Genomic DNA, 18413 nt, shown 5'->3' on the forward strand with positions numbered 1-18413 from the left:
CCTAAGCCTGTATTTCCCTTAGGAACAATGATGGTTCAGTATTCATTGATTCAGTGCTCATATAGCTTAACTGCCATGACTACCATGAACAATGAGAATAAGCTGTATACACACACAAAAGTAAGTGAATTTTGTTTACCATAACACCAATTTATTGTTTAAACAGCTATACAGGCAGACACCAATGAGGACAACCAACGAGATGAAGCTTTTCAGCCAATTCCAAGTAAGAACAAAATACTTCAATTAAAGGGATACATAAATACTTTCACACATTGTAGTGTCTACATGGTGATACTGTTTTCCTCAGTAAGGTATAGAATATGTAAGAAGGTAGCATGGTGGCTGACATCATGCCAGAGAGGACATTTACAGTTGTAAGAAAGTTATGTTTCCTAAACAGTGTTCTTCAATGACCACATTACAGATGACTATTTCCATCTCCCTGTTTTGTAACTTATATTCCTGAAACAGTAAACCAAATGAAGGAGTAGGCAAGTGAACAATATTTAGGATGCAGTTGTCTTAAATTGACAGACATTTTTAGAGCGGTTTTAAGCTTATAGAAAAATTGAGTAGAAAGTACAGAGTTCTCATATATTCCCCCTGCTCAGTTTCCCCTGTTATTAATATCTTTCATTCGTGTGGTGCATTTTTTTAACAATTTATGAGCTAATATTGATACATTGCTATTAACTAAAGTTCGTAGTTTACATTAGGGTCCACCCTTTGTGTTGTACAATTCTACGGGATTTTGACAAATGCATAATGTCTTGTGTCCACCATTACAATCATACCGAGTAGCTTCATTGACCTAAAAATCCCCTACGATCTACTTAGCCATCCCTTCCTTGCCCAACCCTTGGCAACTACTGATCTTTTCACTGTCTCTATAGTTTTGCCTTTTCCAGAAGGTCAAATCATTGGAAACATACAGTATGTATCCTTTTCAGATTGGCTTCTTTTGCTTAGTAATATGCATTTAGGTTTCCTCCATGTCTTTTTTTTTTTTTTTTTTTTTTTTTTTGCGGTACAAGGGCCTCTCACCGCTGTGGCCTCTCCCGTTGCAGAGCACAGGCTCCGGACGCGCAGGCTCAGTGGCCATGGCTCACGGGCCCAGCCACTCCGCGGCATGTGGGATCTTCCCGGACCGGGCACGAACCCGTGTCCCCTGCATCGGCAGGCAGACTCTCAACCACTGCGCCACCAGGGAAGCCCCCTCCATGTCTTTTTGTGCCTTGATGGTTCACTTCTGTTCATCACGGAATAATATTCCATTGTATGGATGTACCAGTTTTTTTATCCATTCACCTGTTGAAGGACGTCTTGACTCTTTCCAAATTTTGGCAATAATGAATAAAGCTGCTAGAGACATGCACGTGTAGGTTTTTGTGTAGTCATAAGTTTTCAACTCATTCGGGTAAATATCAAGGATCGTGATTGCTGAATCATGTGGTAAGACTATGTTTAGATTTGTAAGAAACTACCAAACTGTCTTCCAAAGTGGCTGTACCATTTTGTATTCCCACCAGCAAGGAATGAAAGAATTCCTGCTCCTGAATGTAGTTTTCATTCATGGATTAATTTTATTTATATGAGTGAAAGAACTCCTGACTTGATGGAAGATTTCATAATGAGGCAATATATTAATTTTCCCCAATCCTCTGTCTTTCAAAAGGGCATTGAAAAAGAAATAACATCTGATAATACATCTAAGTCCTGTCACCTCAATTCTGTACTGGATTATTTGACCAGTACAGCCACTTGCCTTTCAGTGCATCAAGAAAACAGAGTCAGTCTTCTTTGTTTAGAAAAGTGATATACAGTAATGACAAATACTTTAGAAATATTTTGTGTTTTCAAGTAATTAAAATGAGCATCACTGATTTTCTATTACATATTGAGCACATACTACACTATACATACATTATTATGTCAGCCCTCACAGCAACTCCATGAAAGTTGGTATTATCTCCATTTTACAGATGAGGAAACTGAGGCTTAGAGGAAAAAAAAGCTGTCCAAACTTGTAATTAGCTTTTCTATAATTTCCAGTGGTTAGGAATTTCAAACCCTTCTCTAGTTTTGACCACCACCTTGATAAACAAAATGTACTATAAGCACACCTATTTACAAACACCCTTTTAAGGAGTAGCAAAGCAATTCAGGAGCACAGTCCATTTTAACATAATTTGTTTATTCCCAAAATAATCTCCCTCAAAGTCAAGATATCAGTCATTGACAACTGTGCACATTTCACTCCCCTGGGCCTAGGATTGCACTTTGACAATTACAAGTTTTTTAAATATCAGAGAGTTATATATGGGAGCTTGTCATTGCTTATTACCAAAATATCATTACCTAGAAAATCATGAAAACCCTTGGAACTTTTAGGTGGGAGGAGGTTGGGGGAAAGGGGAGAAATAGCAACATGCTTATTTAAAGTCACCATTAAATGCCTATTAAGTCAGACATATATTCAGGAAGATATAAAATTTGGCAGTAAAGATATATTTTCATTACTTTAGGAAAAAGACTTTTGACGTTTCTGGATCCAGACATGATTTTTATTATATAATGTATTTTAGAAAGTTAACTAAATTTCCATTTCTTTAACATCAAGTACACTAGATTTGATCACAGTAATAAAATGTCAAATTCAGTTCTTTTTTAAAAAATAAATTTATTTATTTTATTTATTTTTGGCTGTGTTGGGTCTTCGTTGCTGCATGCGGGCTTTCTCTAGTTGCGGTGAGTGGGGGCTGCTCTTCATTGTTGTGCACGGGCTTCTCATTGCAGTGGCTTCTGTTGTGGAGCACAGGCTCTAGGCGCGTGGGCTTCAGTAGCTGTGGCATGCAGGCTCAGTAGTTGTGGCTTGCGGACTCCAGAGCTCAGGCTCAGTAGTTGTGGTGCATGGGCTTAGTTGCTCCATGACATGTGGGATCTTCCAGGACCAGGGCTTGAACCCATGTCCCTTGCATTGGCAGGCAGATTCTTAACCACTATACCACCAGGGAAGCCCGCAAATTCAGTTCTTAAGCCTTGTGGAGAAAGCATTGTAATACATCATCCTTTTAGCTTAAAAGAAAGTCAATGCATGTCCCAACAGTAGAATTGCATCTTTCTCTCTTGAAGGACTAATCCCTTGTGTGTAATTTCATCACTTTTTTTTTTTTTTTTTTGCGGTACGCGGGCCTCTCACTGTTGTGGCCTCTCCCGTTGCGGAGCACAGGCTCCGGATGCGCAGGCTCAGCGGCCATGGCTCACGGGCCCAGCCGCTCCGCGGCATATGGGATCCTCCCGGACCGGGGCACGAACCCGTATACCCTGCATCGGCAGGCGGACTCTCAACCACTGCGCCACCAGGGAGGCCCCATCACATTTTTAATAGTAATCTCTTCAGTCTTGAATTGTTATTATTATTATTATTATTCAGGGAGGAAGTCTGATACATATTTTAACATCTGGTAACCTGGGTTTGATACCAAATTTTGCCACTTATTAGCTATGTACCAAGGGCAAATCCATAAACTTCTGTGATCCTGGAAAATGGAGCAAAGGACAGCTCCCCCATGATTGCTGTGAAGGGGAAAGGTAAAAAAGTTAAGAGTACTTGGCTGTAGGGAGTGGCCTATAGCCTTCTCCTTTGCATTGCATGAGGGTAGTGGGGAGAACTCTGTGAAGACTGCGGGTGGTGAAGGCTTCTCTTCAGTTGCTTTGCGATCCTTATTCCTCCAGGAAAACATGCTGAGCAGAGTCACTCTTTCCCATTGCATTTTCTTTCTTTTCTCTCAGACTCTGATGTGAATGCTACAGATAAAGACAACCTGGCAGAAGTTAAGAAAGCCAAATTAAGGTTAATTCTGGGCATCTCGTTGACGAGCCTCTTCCTTTTTGCCATCCTCTTGGCAGTCAGTTGTACCGTGCTGTACAAAGTGAAGATAAAGAAGTAAGTCTACAGACCTCTGGAGTCTTTAAAACACGTGAGAGGAAACACCCACTCTGCTCTCTTTAGTCGAGTGCTAGGCAAACGTGACTCCCAAGTTTATAAGGTATTCATTTTGGCTCCATTTCCCCTATTTGGAAAGGAGCATGGGGCTGTCTCTCAGGGAATATCCCACTTGGACTTTTTCCCAATATCTTAAATAGTCATCTAGAGATAGTAACAACCCTAGTCAATTGGAAAGGGTATAGAGAATCTAGAAATGCATTCTTTTTTAATAGCCTTGAAACAAAAGGGCTATGACCTCTGTTCTAAACAGCACATCTGTGTAGGGTCTAACATTTTTCATTCATTTTTATATAGTGTTATAATAAATAGCTAATATATTGGACAGAATTCATATATCACTTTAAGATGCTTTTCTAAGCCAAGCTGCAAACGTACACAATTAAAAACAATTTTTGATGTATGTTTTTTTTTTCAGATGTAAAAAAGCTCTTCAGTCTGGTGAAGACTCTGTCGACCCAGAGCAGGAACCTCTTTATAACTGATCCATGAGAAGGCGTATCAACACATCTTTTTCTAAGAGTACTGACAGCAGCACATTTTGGGGCACCACTTCTTCAGAATTAAGGAAATCAGACACAAGGTCAAAATCTAGGACAACGGACGTGGTTTCCACAGGCTCAGATGAGACAGGCATGAATGATGAGTCAGACTTAATTCAGAGTGAGGAACAAAGACAAACCCACTGATGAATAGACAACTTTAATTTTTTTTGTCATAAAAAATATGTTGGTGCCACTCATGTTATGATTTGGAAACTCTGTTGAGACCTTTAAATTTTCTGGTGTTTTAAAAGGAGGGCAGGGCTTCCCTGGTGGCGTAGTGGTTGAGAGTCCGCCTGCCGATGCAGGGGACACGGGTTCGTGCCCCGGTCCAGGAAGATCCCACATGCCGCAGAGCGGCTGGGCCCGTGAGCCATGGCCGCTGAGCCTGCGCTTCCGGAGCTCCGCAACGGGAGAGGCCACAAAAGTGAGGCCCGCGTAACGCAAAAAAAAAAAAAAAAAGGAGGGCATATTCGATTAAAAAATCTCTCAGCTATAAAAACCATTCAATGGAAAAAAATAGAAGGAAATAACTTAAGGTGTGGAAAACTTCATCAAGTAAAAATAATCCTGGAAAGTGACTTAAGGAAAGTATTCATTCTAGGCTGGTTCTTTTTAAAATGAGAACATTTAGTTTTTTACCTTACTTGGGGGCATTTTGAGGACTTTCAGGGTAATCACTACTAACTACGCCCCTCCCCACCACCAAAGCAAGAAAAACACACCTGTTCATGTTTTACTGGCAAAACAGGTGTGCCGTATCAAGAGACAAAACTAGCACTAGAGACTCTTAGCATTCTTCAATTGTTTCCAAGTCATCAGGGTCCTCTCATAGGACAGTAAGATTTAGGACCTTCTAAAGTATCCATAACCATTTGAGATAACATTGTTTTTCAGAAGAAAAGAAAGGAAGGAGGGATCCCAGCATGTAATTTCCTAGAGGGGGATCCATGGACCCTGAATCTTTTAGAGCTGGAGGACCCTTCCTTCTCTCTTCCCCCCAGCACCCAGGCTCTGTATGTGCTACTGGAAGAAAAGCAAACATCTCAAAGACTAATTGAAGTTATCAGTGACTTATGAACCTATCTATCCTAGGAGTATTTCAGTTTACAAAGAAGAACAATGGAATAGGGAACTGTTTCCCTTTTAGGAATCAGTTTCAACTGGAAGGATTTTAGGGACATGTACCAGGTCCTTTGTGGATATGTGTTGATGATGGGAAGGGGAAGAACTTGTCCTCCTCAATTCTCACCTACTTTATGCTAGGCACTTTGGTACATTACAGCACACTGAATTCTACTACCCTATGAAAGGCAAGTTTATTTTACAGATCAAGAAAGGAGAACTCGGGTAAGTCAGATACCTTGCCTAAGATCACCTGCTAGAGAGAAGCAAAGTTTAGATGTGCTTCACAGCTGAGGTTCTCTCCATGATCCATGAAGGTTAATAGCCAAACTTACTATAAGTCAAAGGATGTTGTTTAGGAGCAAGGTAGGCATCCACAAGGCAGGAGATTCCTTAATCCAAGGGTCCTTTCATCTCTGGGGAAATTGTTTTCCTTACCTGTAGGTTAGGTCTTTATGAACCTTCTTCCCCATGGAGGACAGACACACACTACACTCACCTGACGCAGCCCTACCATGCATTCTCTGGGTCATTCCCTCCCTCGTTATATTCTCCCCTGACGCCAGCCCCAAGCTCTCCATTGGCTGGGAAAGCTACGAAGCCCCGCCTTCGAGTAGCAACGGACTATATAAGGCGGTACCCTGGCTGGAGAAGAGGTAGTAGGGTGTGTGTTAAGCTCTGCCTGCTTTTCCCATCAGTGCACACAATTTTCGAAGCCAGAGGAGGTGGCCTTGAGCAGTAGCCCATGCTGCCCTCCGTGGGTTACTTCTGCCATTTTCCATGCCCTTTTGACAGCCCCCGGGGCCGGTGCCAGCGTTTGTGCTGCCAGTTCAGGCACCGGGAAACGCGGTGGGAACTGAGTTAGGCAGCTCGTTGCAGCAGCTTGGAGGTGCTCGGAGTGCAGCGGAGCCATGTTGAATCCATGGGTGAGAAAAGGCTTGTGGGAAGAATGTCAGGTGGGCTTGGGGAGGTGTTGGCTACCAACCGTTCCCACCTTTTTACTCCACCCACCCTTGGAAGGGACCACGAATTTTCTTGATTGGAAAGAGGTGTAAGGGTTGCTTTTGTCTCCAGGACTAATGTACTGTACCTTGAGAAAGTTACTCAATATGGCTTTACTATGCCTAAAAGGGCCAAAAGAGATGTTAACTATATATATATATATATATATTTAATTGGTTTCTCATCCTCAGCATAACTTGCAGATACCATTGTAGGTAACATTGTAAAGTGCAGTCATGGTATTGGGGGCGGGGCATGAAGAATGTCAGGTAGTCTAGAAGTGAGGAGAGGGTCCTACATCCCAGGCTGGTGTGTGTGTGTATTGGGAGGGGGAGTGTCTTTTCATTTGTCCCCTGCTGACCCTCCATGCCATGACTAAACCTGGATTTCCTAAACAGGTTGTCTGGACCTCTGATGTGTTTGTTTCCTCTTAAAGGACAAAATAAAACCAGTTCCTTTTTAACTTGTTTCCCCCCATTCCGAAACACCCTTGCATTTCCCTTCTCTGATGCCCATAATCTGTCTCTTCCCCAGCCCTCAAAAAGGGCTGTTTACTCCCACCTACCTACTTAAGGGCAATTCCTATAGAGTGGCTATTATGGGCAAGAGGAAAACAAGCACTTGCCTTCGAACGAGGAACCAAGTTGTTAAGAGTTTGCAAGAGTAAATCTTCCCAGCATCGCACAGCCAGGTTCAGGAGCCTTAAGGGCTAGTCCTTACTCCCTCTTACTTCACCCCTCCCACGTCAAGTGTGTTCGACATATACTGAGCAGTGAGGGTGCTATGCAAGATCCTGTTTGAGGACGTTCTTCGAGAGCCTTTTGGGTGGTCACACAGTTTCTGAAACCGTGGAGCGGGGGCGTCCAAGAGACATTCGGGAAGATGGTTGGCTTAGGCTGGTCATCCGCAGAGAATCTCCGCCCCAGTACTGAGAAGCTGAGAGAGCTGAGAGAGCTCAGCTTCCAGGCCGGCTCTACGTGGGTGGCCACCCCGCCCCCAAGGCTCCGGAGGGGGAGAGTGGGGCGGGGCCAAAGTCACGTGGCCAGGGAGGCAGGGCGAGGAGTGTGCTGTGGGCCGGCGTGTGCGGACAGGTGATGCCAGCTCTTGGGAACGCGGGATCCTAGAAAGGCATGCACAGTAAGATGCACGTGCGTGGTCTTGTGTGGTTTTATCATCGCTTCCTGTCACCCATCCCAGTATGGTATTACTCTAAGGAGCTTCCTGTGCTCTGGGGAAAGGTGATGGGTGGGGTGGGACCCCGGTTGTGGCGAAGAGGATTTACAAGTCAGGAGGAGCTGTTTCCAATCACCTGTAGCCTGAGCGAAGGTTATAAGTGTGCCTCAGACTTCAAAATTTGCCCTCCAAATCCAGCTTCTGATGCAGCAAAGAAATTTTAAACTTCGGACATGGAGGTAAAGTACAGTTTTTTGTTTGTTTGTTTTGTTTTTTCAGTAGCACCCCAACGCACTGCTTAAATAGCCTTTCCTGAATCATGGCAACCAGATAAAACCCGGCTTATGCCAAAATGCAGTTCTAGCTGGTTACCCAGAGTTTACTCCCCTTTCCAAGTTTATTTTAAAAGAAATTAGATCCATTTGTTTATGTTTGGAACATAGGATAGTTCTCATTCTTGTGCCTGCTCTTCACCTTTTTCCTTCTCCATCAAAATGTCCTACACCTTTGTTACACACGTTGTTTTGGATTTCAATAGAGTTGATTTCTTAATAGAAAACAAATGATAAATTGAAAAGCGAGTGAGCCAGGAGAAAGCTCATTGTGTAAAGAGGAAGCACATGTGTGTTATCAAAACACGTAGGTTATCTACAATAAATTCAGAGTTTTAACGAGTATAATTTGGACGACATCTCATATCTGAAATTTCTTGTTGGGGAGAAGAGAGAAGTATGTAAATTATCCCATCATTGCCATAGGAAAGTATATCTTGGAAAGAAGGAAGAGGTGGAGATTTCCTTAGTAAAAAGTCAGGAAGGAGCTGCCAGGTATTGTGAAGAGCCATGACTAAGCAGCCTGATCTCTTGTCGCTGTCCTGGGTTTCCTCAGGAGTGTGGATCCAACTGGTCTGGAGTTTTATTTTTTTGATTTTTTTTAAGGTTTTTTTAATGGTTGGTTGTGGAAGGGTGTGTTTTGCTTAACTTGGTGTTTGAGGCATTCTGTAGAATATCAGGGACCTTAGAATGTTAAGAACCACTAAATTAAGAAAAGACTAATGTTTTAAAAAAACTTTCTTGTGACAGAGGAGATATATTGGTGTGTGAGTCTATGTACAGTTCTGTGTAAGAGGCATTTGGCTATTTGAACTATTACCAAATTGTCACTGCTTGGTAAATAATAAGGTGAATAGTGTATATCCAAACCATGTCATGTTTGACACAGTTCAATATGTATACACGTGGCCTATCCCACAGATGTATAGTTACTCTAGTAATAAGACACGAATGTACTTTAATCAGTCGTGGGAATGAGCTAGACATTTGAAAGACTTAATCAGTGATAGCTGTTGACATTCTCATTCCAGGAACTGACCTGTTAGTCAACAATTCCCTGCATTTAAGGCTGGGTTTGGAAAAGTTAATGTCCTTGGGATAGGAAACTCATTGTCCAGGATATTCTGGAGTCCACATTTCATCTTAAGTGATGTTTAAAGATAAACCCATCTTCCATTAACAACACTAGGCACAACTATGGAAGAATTGGAAAGAATCAACAAAGAAATCGAGTCAGTCAAGGCTGAGGTTGCAGAAAAGGGGAAGAGGGTCTCCAGGTTTACTTTAGCGCTTGAAGAGCTATCGCAAAGCCCCGCGGCCTCCTTGAGTGACACAAAAGTGAGACAAGGTTCTCCTGAAACTAGTCTGCTCCCAAAAGAACAGTGGAATGAACCGTCAAAGAGCAAAGAGAGTCAGCCTAGAAAGTACGTGATGGACCACAGATGTCCAGCAACTGACCTTGAGTATGATCCCTTGCTCAATTATTCTGCAGGGCTGCTTGGGGCATCTAAAGCAAAGCAGGGTAAGACTGACAGGCAGCACTTCTGGAAGAAATCTGTGGGTGGAAATTGCCACAAGTCCCTGGAGAGCCAAAGACCTTATGTTTCACCAATACGAATTAAAATAAATCTTCAAGATTCTGATGAAGATGACCTTGTTATGGATGTACCTCCAATCATTCCTACTTCTAAGAAATCTAAGCCATTTAGAGGCTTTAAATATCAGAATATGGATGAAAAGATACAAGTATTGCCCCCGGAGGAGAGAAATCTTCAGATCAGTGGTATGGAAGAGGAGAAGATAGATGAAACGCAACTAACCACACAAACAGATGATGACAGTAACAAGTTAGAACCACCAAAATCACACATGAAAACCTCACTAGATACTAAAACTAACATAAACTTACGTGGTGTTAAAAACCACATTTCTAAGATGGAAAGCTTCGATGGTGAGGAAAAGCATGTCTGTATTTCAGGAGAAAGTATAACTTGTGCACCTCTCAGTGACAAAGAAATACAGAAGGAAAGTCATAATGAAAGTTACCCAAAGAGCAGAAGACGTGTAAAAACAATTGATGATACTCAAAAAGAAGAAACTGAATGGCAATATTCACCAAGCCACCTCCGGTTCTGTTATTCAGACGATCATGTGAAAGACAAAGTTCTGAGAGTACAAGACGACAGTCAAGACTTCACTACTTTTGAAGACAACAGATTAGTTGAATTTGATTTTGATAAGGAATGTACTGAAGATGACACTCCTTCTGATTCTGATGACACTGTGAAGGAATGTCTTCGAATTTTCAGTAAGTTCACACGAAGCAAAGCTCATAAGGGAGAGACTGCTAAGCAGGTTGGTCACTTTTTTAAAAATCCTTTTCCTAAATCTAAAGGAGTTTCCCTTAAATATATATGCTCTATATTCTAAACCCTATAGAATATATATAACATCTATTATATATATTTCTAATACTTATGATTAATAATGTATTAAAATAAGGCAAAACCTTGGTAATTGGCCAGCCATCATGTCTTGCAGACTTGACGTTTTCCAGAGACCCTGGTATTAGGTACAGTAACTTATAGTTGATTTCCCAAATTAGAGGTATCTTTTATAGGAATCTATGCATGTCAGATTATCCAAATTAAATTATTTTTTCTGAATTATTTTTTAATAATTTGCCTAGTATTTTGTAGCTTGGATTCCTGTGGCTGTTCGGGAAACATAACTTTGCTTTTACTACACTGAAATTGGATGTCTTATCTTTTTCCCATTAGCCTTCAGGAAAGCAAATGGAATTAGATATGCAGTATTACCAAAACGTTTCTGGACCAAAAAGGAGAATTGCGCACACTGCCAAGTTTGATGTGAGTCATTTTGTTTCTCTTTCTATCGCACTTCCCACCCTCCCTGTCTCTCTCAGCAGGTTATGAAGTACCTACCTTGTCATTTCAAGCTTTAAGTATATTCCAGTACTTGTTATCCTATTATCCACTAGGGGGCACAAGTGGGCAGTCAATAAATTTATTGCCTACTTGTAAGCATTTTCTGAAACCTTCATTTTATCTAACGTTTTCATTAAAAGAAGGTATGTTGTTTTTGTATAACCTTTTAACTATAAATTAAAATGGTCAATCCTTATTATTTTCAGATTCTGTATTTGCAAATTTGCCTCTTCAGTAAAATTAATTTGTAACTTTAAAATCAAGACTCATGCTTCTGTGGTCCTCTGTACACAGGCGCAGTGGCCAAAAAATTGAATTGAATCGCCTGACATGCACGTTCCCAACTAAGGTTGAACAAGGCAACACTGACTTCTTGTTCAGCTGTCATACTGTTAACCAAGGTCCTTACCTGAGTCTGTCTGGTGCCATGTTTTCTGCATTTTTGTGTGTTTTGTTGGTGATTTTGTTATTTAAAATGGTCCCCAAGTATAGTGCTGTCTAGTGTTCCTTGGCGCAAGAAGGCTGTGCTGTGCCTTACAGAGAAAATGTGTGTTAAACAACTTTGTTCAGGCACGAGTTATTAGTGCTGTTGACCACAAATTCAGCGTTGATGAATCAGCATTATATACTAAATGAAGTATCTTTAAACAGAAACACGCATATAACAAGGTTATGTATTCATTGGTTGATGAAACTGCTGTGACCAGATACTCACCTGCACCTAGGAGTAATGGTTCAGTATTTTCTAATTCATTGTTTGCGGGACTCTATAGAACTTAACTAGCGTAAGTAAGGGGAATTGACTGTAGTTTTGCAAAGCAATTTGAACCTCTTGTAAATTTATATTATAAATGCTGAAGTTCTTTTATGACATGTAAAGGAACTGTACAAACACTGCAGCAAGTATTATTCCTTTAACACTTTTGTGTTAAAAAGTGCTATTTAACACAAACTTTATTTCTCTGCTCTAGTCTCTGTATTATTTTTACTTGGTACATACTGACAGCAGAATCTTCTGCATGGCATAAAAAGGCTTTATGCTTCCAAGTCGCAATTAAGACCCTGAATTCCAGTTCTTAACAGAATAGTTGAACGTCCTTGAGCAAATTACTTAATTTCTCTGTTTCATTTTCCATATCCGTGAAATGGAGATAGTGAATACCTGCACATCCCGGGGTCAGATATTATAGATATTTACTAAACTAGTTTCTCTCCCCTTCTCTCTTATGAAAAAAGTTTTTAGGAGGCTAACCTTGTTTCTCTTTAATTGCAAGTGATGTGGTGGTTAGTTTTCACATTACTGTGCTATATAACGTCCCCCCAAATTCTTACATTTAAATGATTGTCGGTTTCATCAGCAATTTTTAAAGAATACATTCTCACAAAAAGAAGTAACTGGGCAAAAGAAGATAAAGATTTTTATGATTTTAAAAATATGTTACCGGCCTTCCCTGGTGGTGCAGTGGTTGACAGTCCGCCTGCCGATGCAGGGGACACGGGTTCGTGCCCCGGTCGGGGAAGATCCCACATGCCGCGGAGCAGCTGGGCCCGTGAGCCATGGCCACTGAGCCTGCGCGTCTGGAGCCTGTGCTCCACAACGGGAGAGGCCACAACAGTGAGAGGCCCACGTACAGCAAAATATATATATATATATATGTTACCATATTGCCTTCTAGAAGGGTTGTGACAATTTACAGTCCTACACAGTGTTCCAGGGTTCCCTTCCCACAAACCTTACAAAAAATGGGTATTATCATTTTTTAAACCTGTAAATCAGAGTGAAATTTTATTTCCTTAGTTTATATTACATTTCTTTGGTTACTAGTGAAGCTGAACATTTTTTCATATGTTCCCTTCTTTTCTCATAATGAATGTTGCTGTGGAGAAGTCTGATGCTAGCCTGCTATTTCTCCCTGTATGGGTCACCTGATACGTCTGCCAGGTTACCTAATGGATTCTTTTCTTAACTTTGAATTTCAATAACTTCAGTAGGATATGTCTTATTACCACTTCTACCTGCATACAAAGTGTCATTATCTTATAAGATTTAATTTTCTCTCTTATTTCAAGAAAAAATGTCTCAAATCATATGCTTAAATTGTTGTTCAGTTTTATTATTTCAGTTTATTTCTGGGAATATTCCAATTATGTGTGTATCGGACTACATGTAGTATTGTGAATGGAGTCAATTCCAAAGAGCTTTTGTGCGAAAGGAAAGTGAAATTATCCATCTTATCCATTTTTAAAATCAGGATTTTTTTGTTTTATGTTGATGCTCTATAGGTTCCAACCAGTAAAGAGATCACTAGCCCATCCAGGGGACCGGTTCCACCATTAATTAGTCACACTGGAATCCTTCAGGCCCAGCAACAGGCAGTGCAGATAATGGCTGCCATTAAGGGTGGGCAGGCTTTTGTTGCTGCCACTTCAGAACAGAAAAAAAAAACATTTGCATGTCCAGCCTCTCAGACCCAAAGGAAAGCCTCAGGAGGTATGAGAAAATCTCTTTTTTAAGTCACTTATTTAATAAATGTGGTTTTACCTTATTTAAAAAATGTTTCTTATGAAGTCCATATATTCCCAATTATAGTTAAGTCAATCACCTAGAGCTTTACATGAAATAATACGATTAGCATGATATCTAAATCATTTATATTGTTTATCTCTATATGCTAGGCAATAAATGGTAGTATTTTGCATGCATTCTTACATGGAGCAAGTTGCTTTATAAATTATTTAAATTTGTTCTAGGTTATACTGGAGTTGGTTATTGGGACCCTTTTGTGTTAGCATTTTGTTTTCTTCCAGAAAAAAATATATATGTATATATATAGATCAAGCCTATAAATGAAGCATTGTGGAATTTTGAGTTGATGATTGAAATAAACTCATCATCTGAGACCAATGACATTAAAATTTACCTTCTCCTTTTTCTCTCGTTCATTTTAAACTTCTTAGAAAATTCATGTACATCAGACAGCCTTCATGTGGATGTAGTTCTTTCAAAGGAAAATCCAACTGCAAAGCCAAACAGATCACACATTCCTGTGAAAAGTATTGCTTCTTTTCCTGTAAAGGTACTATAAACTAAGTCTGAAGATAATAATTTTATTTCTAATTACCATCATATCCTACCCATATATAGAGCCCCTTGGAGAGTGGGTATATTCTTCTCTCTGAAGACCCCTAATTCAGATAAATGCCAAACCTATTGAAGAGAAATTTCAACCTTTTTTGGTTACCCTTAGATATAGTTATTTTCATATTTTCATGGGATGTGTGCCTGTGCGTCACTTTTGGTTAATTTGGTTTTCCTATCCTTGGAAACATTAGGCATTTTTTCAGACCTAAAATATCTGTAGCTATGATTAATTTAAGCTGCCTCAGAGTTTTTCAGAGAAAAGTTTTACATTGGAATATGCCTTTCAGGCCACATCCAGTGAGGGGTGTATATGTGTACATATGTGAGAGAGACAGGGAGACAGAGAGACAGACCTTTAGAAAATAATGCCCACTAGTAATATGATAGTACAACCTTTCCTCTTTAGTCAATTTTCCCCTACTTGTGGCAATGATGTGTTTTTTTTTTTTCTTTTTACCAAATATTCTTTAGCAGAAAACTACCGGTCAGTTTTAAGGCTTTGTCCCTCCTAAAAGTGAGGTAGATTAACTCATCCTAGAATTCTTAGTCTTTTTAAGTCTGTCGAAAGGAATGCTCACCTTGTTTCTAGCTGGGATCGTTTTAATATTGAATATGCAAAGATTGTCATAAATTTAAGTCCAAACATTTTTCTCAATGAAAAGGTAACTGAAAGGCATTGGGACATATATTTGTTTTAAGAATAGTAAGCTGGGACTTCCCTGGTGGTGCAGTGGTTAAGAATCCGCCTGCCAATGCAGGGGACACGGGTTCGAGCCCTAGTTCGGGAAGATCCCACATGCTGTGGAGCAACTAGGTCTGTGCGCCACAACTACTGAGCCCACGTGCCTAGAGCCCGTGTTCCACAACAAGAGAAGCCACAGCAATCAGAAGCCTGCGCACCACGACAAAGAGTAGCCCCCGCTTGCCGCAACTAGAGAAAGCCCTCGTGCAGCAACGAAGACCCAATGCAGCCAAAAATAAATAAATAAATAAATTTATTTTTTAAAAAAAGAATAGTAAACTTCACACCTTCCTGTACGCTGATCAGAGGACCAAACCATGGTTCTAAGAATCTGGATGTGGAAACAGCAAAGGGATTAGATGAGTAATCAGATCAGCCTTAATAATGGTGGACATACAGGCAGCTGTCCCACGTCTCCCTTTTGTGAGTGTAGATAATTTATGCCTTGCATTTATTCTACTTCTGATGAATTTAAAATGAAATTATTTTTAAATTTAATTCTGGATATAAAACTTACCTAAGATAGTTATACTTTCATACACATAGTAGGAATGTTAAACAGAACACACATGTATTCTTCTTTTCTCTAATCAATTTTGTAGTTAACAAGATGTTGAAACATAAAGTGGCTCATCAGAAGAGGGCTGTAGGAGCATCAGAATCCTCGTCCAAAGTACCTGATGAAGTAAGACAACGTATGTCAACCTCTTTTTTGAGAAGTATTTGAGAGTTTATAAAACAGAGGATGAGGCTTTTAACAAGGTCAGTACTAAATAATGTAATTTATCTGAAAACACACACACACACACACACACACTCAGTAACTATTACTTTGACTAAAGAACTCATGAGGCACAACTAGCAAACAACTTTATTCAGTTTCTCTCCAGTACTTTTTTGAAGCCAGGCTGTAGACCTAGATTTTTCCTCCCTCTTGAATGACTTTTCTGGTCTTGATAATTTGTAAAAAGTACTCTGGTTACTTTTCTTTTTTAAAAAAATAATTAAACTCTTTATGTTGGAGATTCATCAGGTTTTTTTAAAAATTAATTTATTATTTATTTTTGGTTGCATTGGGTCTTTGTTGCTATGCGCGGGCTTTCTCTAGTTGCAGCGAGTGGGGGCTACTCTTCATTGCGGTGTGCAGGCTTCTCATTGTGGTGGCTTCTCTTGTTGTGGAGCACGGGCTCTAGGTGCACAGGCTTCAGTAGTTGTGGCACATGGGCTCAGTAGTTGTGGCTCATGAACTCTAGAGCACAGGCTCCATAGTTGTGGCGCACGGGCTTAGTTGCTCTGCAACATGTGGGATCTTCCCAGCCCAGGAATCGAACCCATGTCCCCTGCATTGGCAGGCGGATTCTTAACCACTGTGCCACCAGGGAAGCCCCTGGTTACTTTTAGTGGTAAAACTGTCTTAGTCAGTCCTGCGATTTCATATCAAAGCAAGTAGTTTATTAATCTGAGTTGTGTCTCCCCCTTTATGTGCTGTCTAGTGAGCCACAGTCCCCACCACTCCCTATTAGGCACACCTGCTACACTCATTTCTAAGCCATGCCTGGTTTCTTGGCAGCACCTGTATTTGCAGTTCCTACTCAAAACCTTTTTCCCAAATTGAAACCTTTCAAATCAGTGGCAATAGCTGTAGCTCTCACCCCATGCATATTTTCAAAATCCAATGTGGAGTGGTGAGGATGGTGACTTACTAGGTAGAATAAGTCCCATCTAAAGGTGGGCAGATACCTCTCGGCTCCATCTGATTATTGCAGTTTGGAAATTCAAGTTAGAAATGTACAGATTTCTAATCTTCGAATAATTTTTATCTTAAAATCTCTACTTAACACACTGTCAGACAAACACATGTCTGAGCACTCGATTTGGGCTTTGTGCTGCCCCTCCTCTGATTGAGGTGAATTCAGATGGCTCTGGAGGTTATTTTAAAAGACTATGGCTGGATGAAACAAGAGGCACATTTCAGATCAACATGAAAAAGACCTTTGTAACTGATATGCTGTCCATAAAACAGATTCACAAAACAGTGAGCTGCCAGTTGCTAAAAGTGTTTGGGATAGAAGCTAAATTGTCATCACAACAGGAGATTCATGCATTAGGAGTGAGGAAAGATCAATTTAAGAATTCTTTTTATTAACAGCTTTGTTGAGATATGATTCACATACCCTACAATTCATCCATTTAACATATATAGTTCAGTAACTTTAGTATATTCACAGGGTTGTGCGATCACTGCCACATTTAATTTAACTACATTTCCATCGCCCCCAAAAGACACCCTTTACCCTTCATCTGCCATTCCCCCACTCCTCCATATCTCCCAGCCCTAGGAAACTACTAATTTACTCTCTATTTCTATTGATTTGCCTATTCTAGACATTTCATGAAAATGGAATCATATGATATGTGGTTCTTTTGTGACTGACGTAATGTTTTCCCTTAGCATAATGTTGTCAAGGGTCATCCACGCTATAGCATGTGTCATTGCTGAGTAATATTCTGTTTTATGGATATACACATTTTATTTCTCCATTCATTAGTTGATGGACATTTGGATTATTTCCATTTGGGGCTATTATGAATAACAAACATTTGTACAGAATGTTTATTTGTATTTGTGTACAAGTTTTTGTGTGGACAAATAGTTACATTACCCTTAAGCATATTTCTAGGAGTAAAATGACTGGGTTATATGCTAGTTCTACATTTAGCTTTTTGTGGAACTAACAAACTGTTTTCCAAAGTGACTATACCACTCCATTCCCACCAACAACATACAGGGGTTCTGGTTTCTCCACATCCTTGCCGACACTTGTTATTGTCTGTCTTCTTTCTAGCCATCCTAGTGGGTATGAAGTGGTAGCTCATTTGTAGTTTTGATTTGCATTTCCCTACCAAATAATGATGTTAAACATACTTTCATGTACCTGTTGGCCATTTGTATATCTTCCTGAAGAAATGTCTATTCAAATCCTTTGCCCATATTTTGGGTTATTTGTTTTCTTACTGTTGAGTTATAAGAGTTGTTTATGTATTCTGGATACAAGTCTCTTAGATAAAACATTGTCAAATATTTCTTCTTTTCTGTGGGTTGTCTTCTCACTTTCTTGATGGTATCAGTTGCAGCACAAAGTTTTTCACCGTGATGCGTTCCAATTTATTTTTCTTCTGTTCCTTGTGCTTTTGGTATCATATGTAAGAACACTAAGTCACAAAGTTCTTTCTTTTTTTTTTTCCTAAGAGATTGAAAGTTTTAGTTTTTACACTTAGGTGTATGATCTGTTTTGAGTTTAGTTTTGCATAATGTTTGAGGTAGGGGGTCCAACTTCATTCTTTTGAATGTGGATAAACCAGTTATACCACCATTTGTTGAAAAGACTATTTTTCCT

General features: G+C 40.1%; 2 protein-coding genes across 7 annotated transcripts in view; both read left to right on the forward strand.

Annotated features, from left to right (window-relative positions):
* Positions 1–1450: 1450 nt before the first annotated feature.
* EQTN (equatorin) lies at positions 1451–8186 on the forward strand (the record flags this gene model as incomplete). Its single annotated transcript, XM_081237902.1, has 3 exons — positions 1451–1455; positions 3713–3949; positions 4506–8186. The coding sequence occupies 3 exons, from the start codon at positions 1451–1453 to the stop codon at positions 4696–4698; spliced, it is 435 nt and encodes a 144-aa protein (XP_081094028.1). The 3' UTR covers positions 4699–8186.
* Positions 8187–8287: 101 nt separating this feature from the next.
* The window catches only part of LOC308618649 (uncharacterized protein), a 42478-nt gene continuing 32352 nt past the window's right edge, over positions 8288–18413 (forward strand). For 5 of the 6 annotated variants that reach the window (XR_014016045.1, XR_014016046.1, XM_081236796.1 and 2 more), the window contains exons 1-4: positions 8288–10538; positions 10964–11053; positions 13415–13622; positions 14090–14208. Coding sequence is in view for 3 of the 6 variants with exons in the window: in XM_081236796.1 (XP_081092922.1) it covers positions 9381–10538; positions 10964–11053; positions 13415–13622; positions 14090–14208 (1575 nt within the window). In the remaining 3 variants the exon portion in view is untranslated. Of the gene's footprint in view, positions 10539–10963; positions 11054–13414; positions 13623–14089; positions 14209–15617; positions 15778–18413 lie in introns of all 6 variants that reach the window. The other variant, XR_014016047.1, reaches the window with a different exon arrangement.

This window comes from Mesoplodon bidens, assembly GCF_964165515.1.
Source record: "Mesoplodon bidens genome assembly, chromosome: 6".
NCBI lineage: Eukaryota > Metazoa > Chordata > Mammalia > Artiodactyla > Ziphiidae > Mesoplodon > Mesoplodon bidens.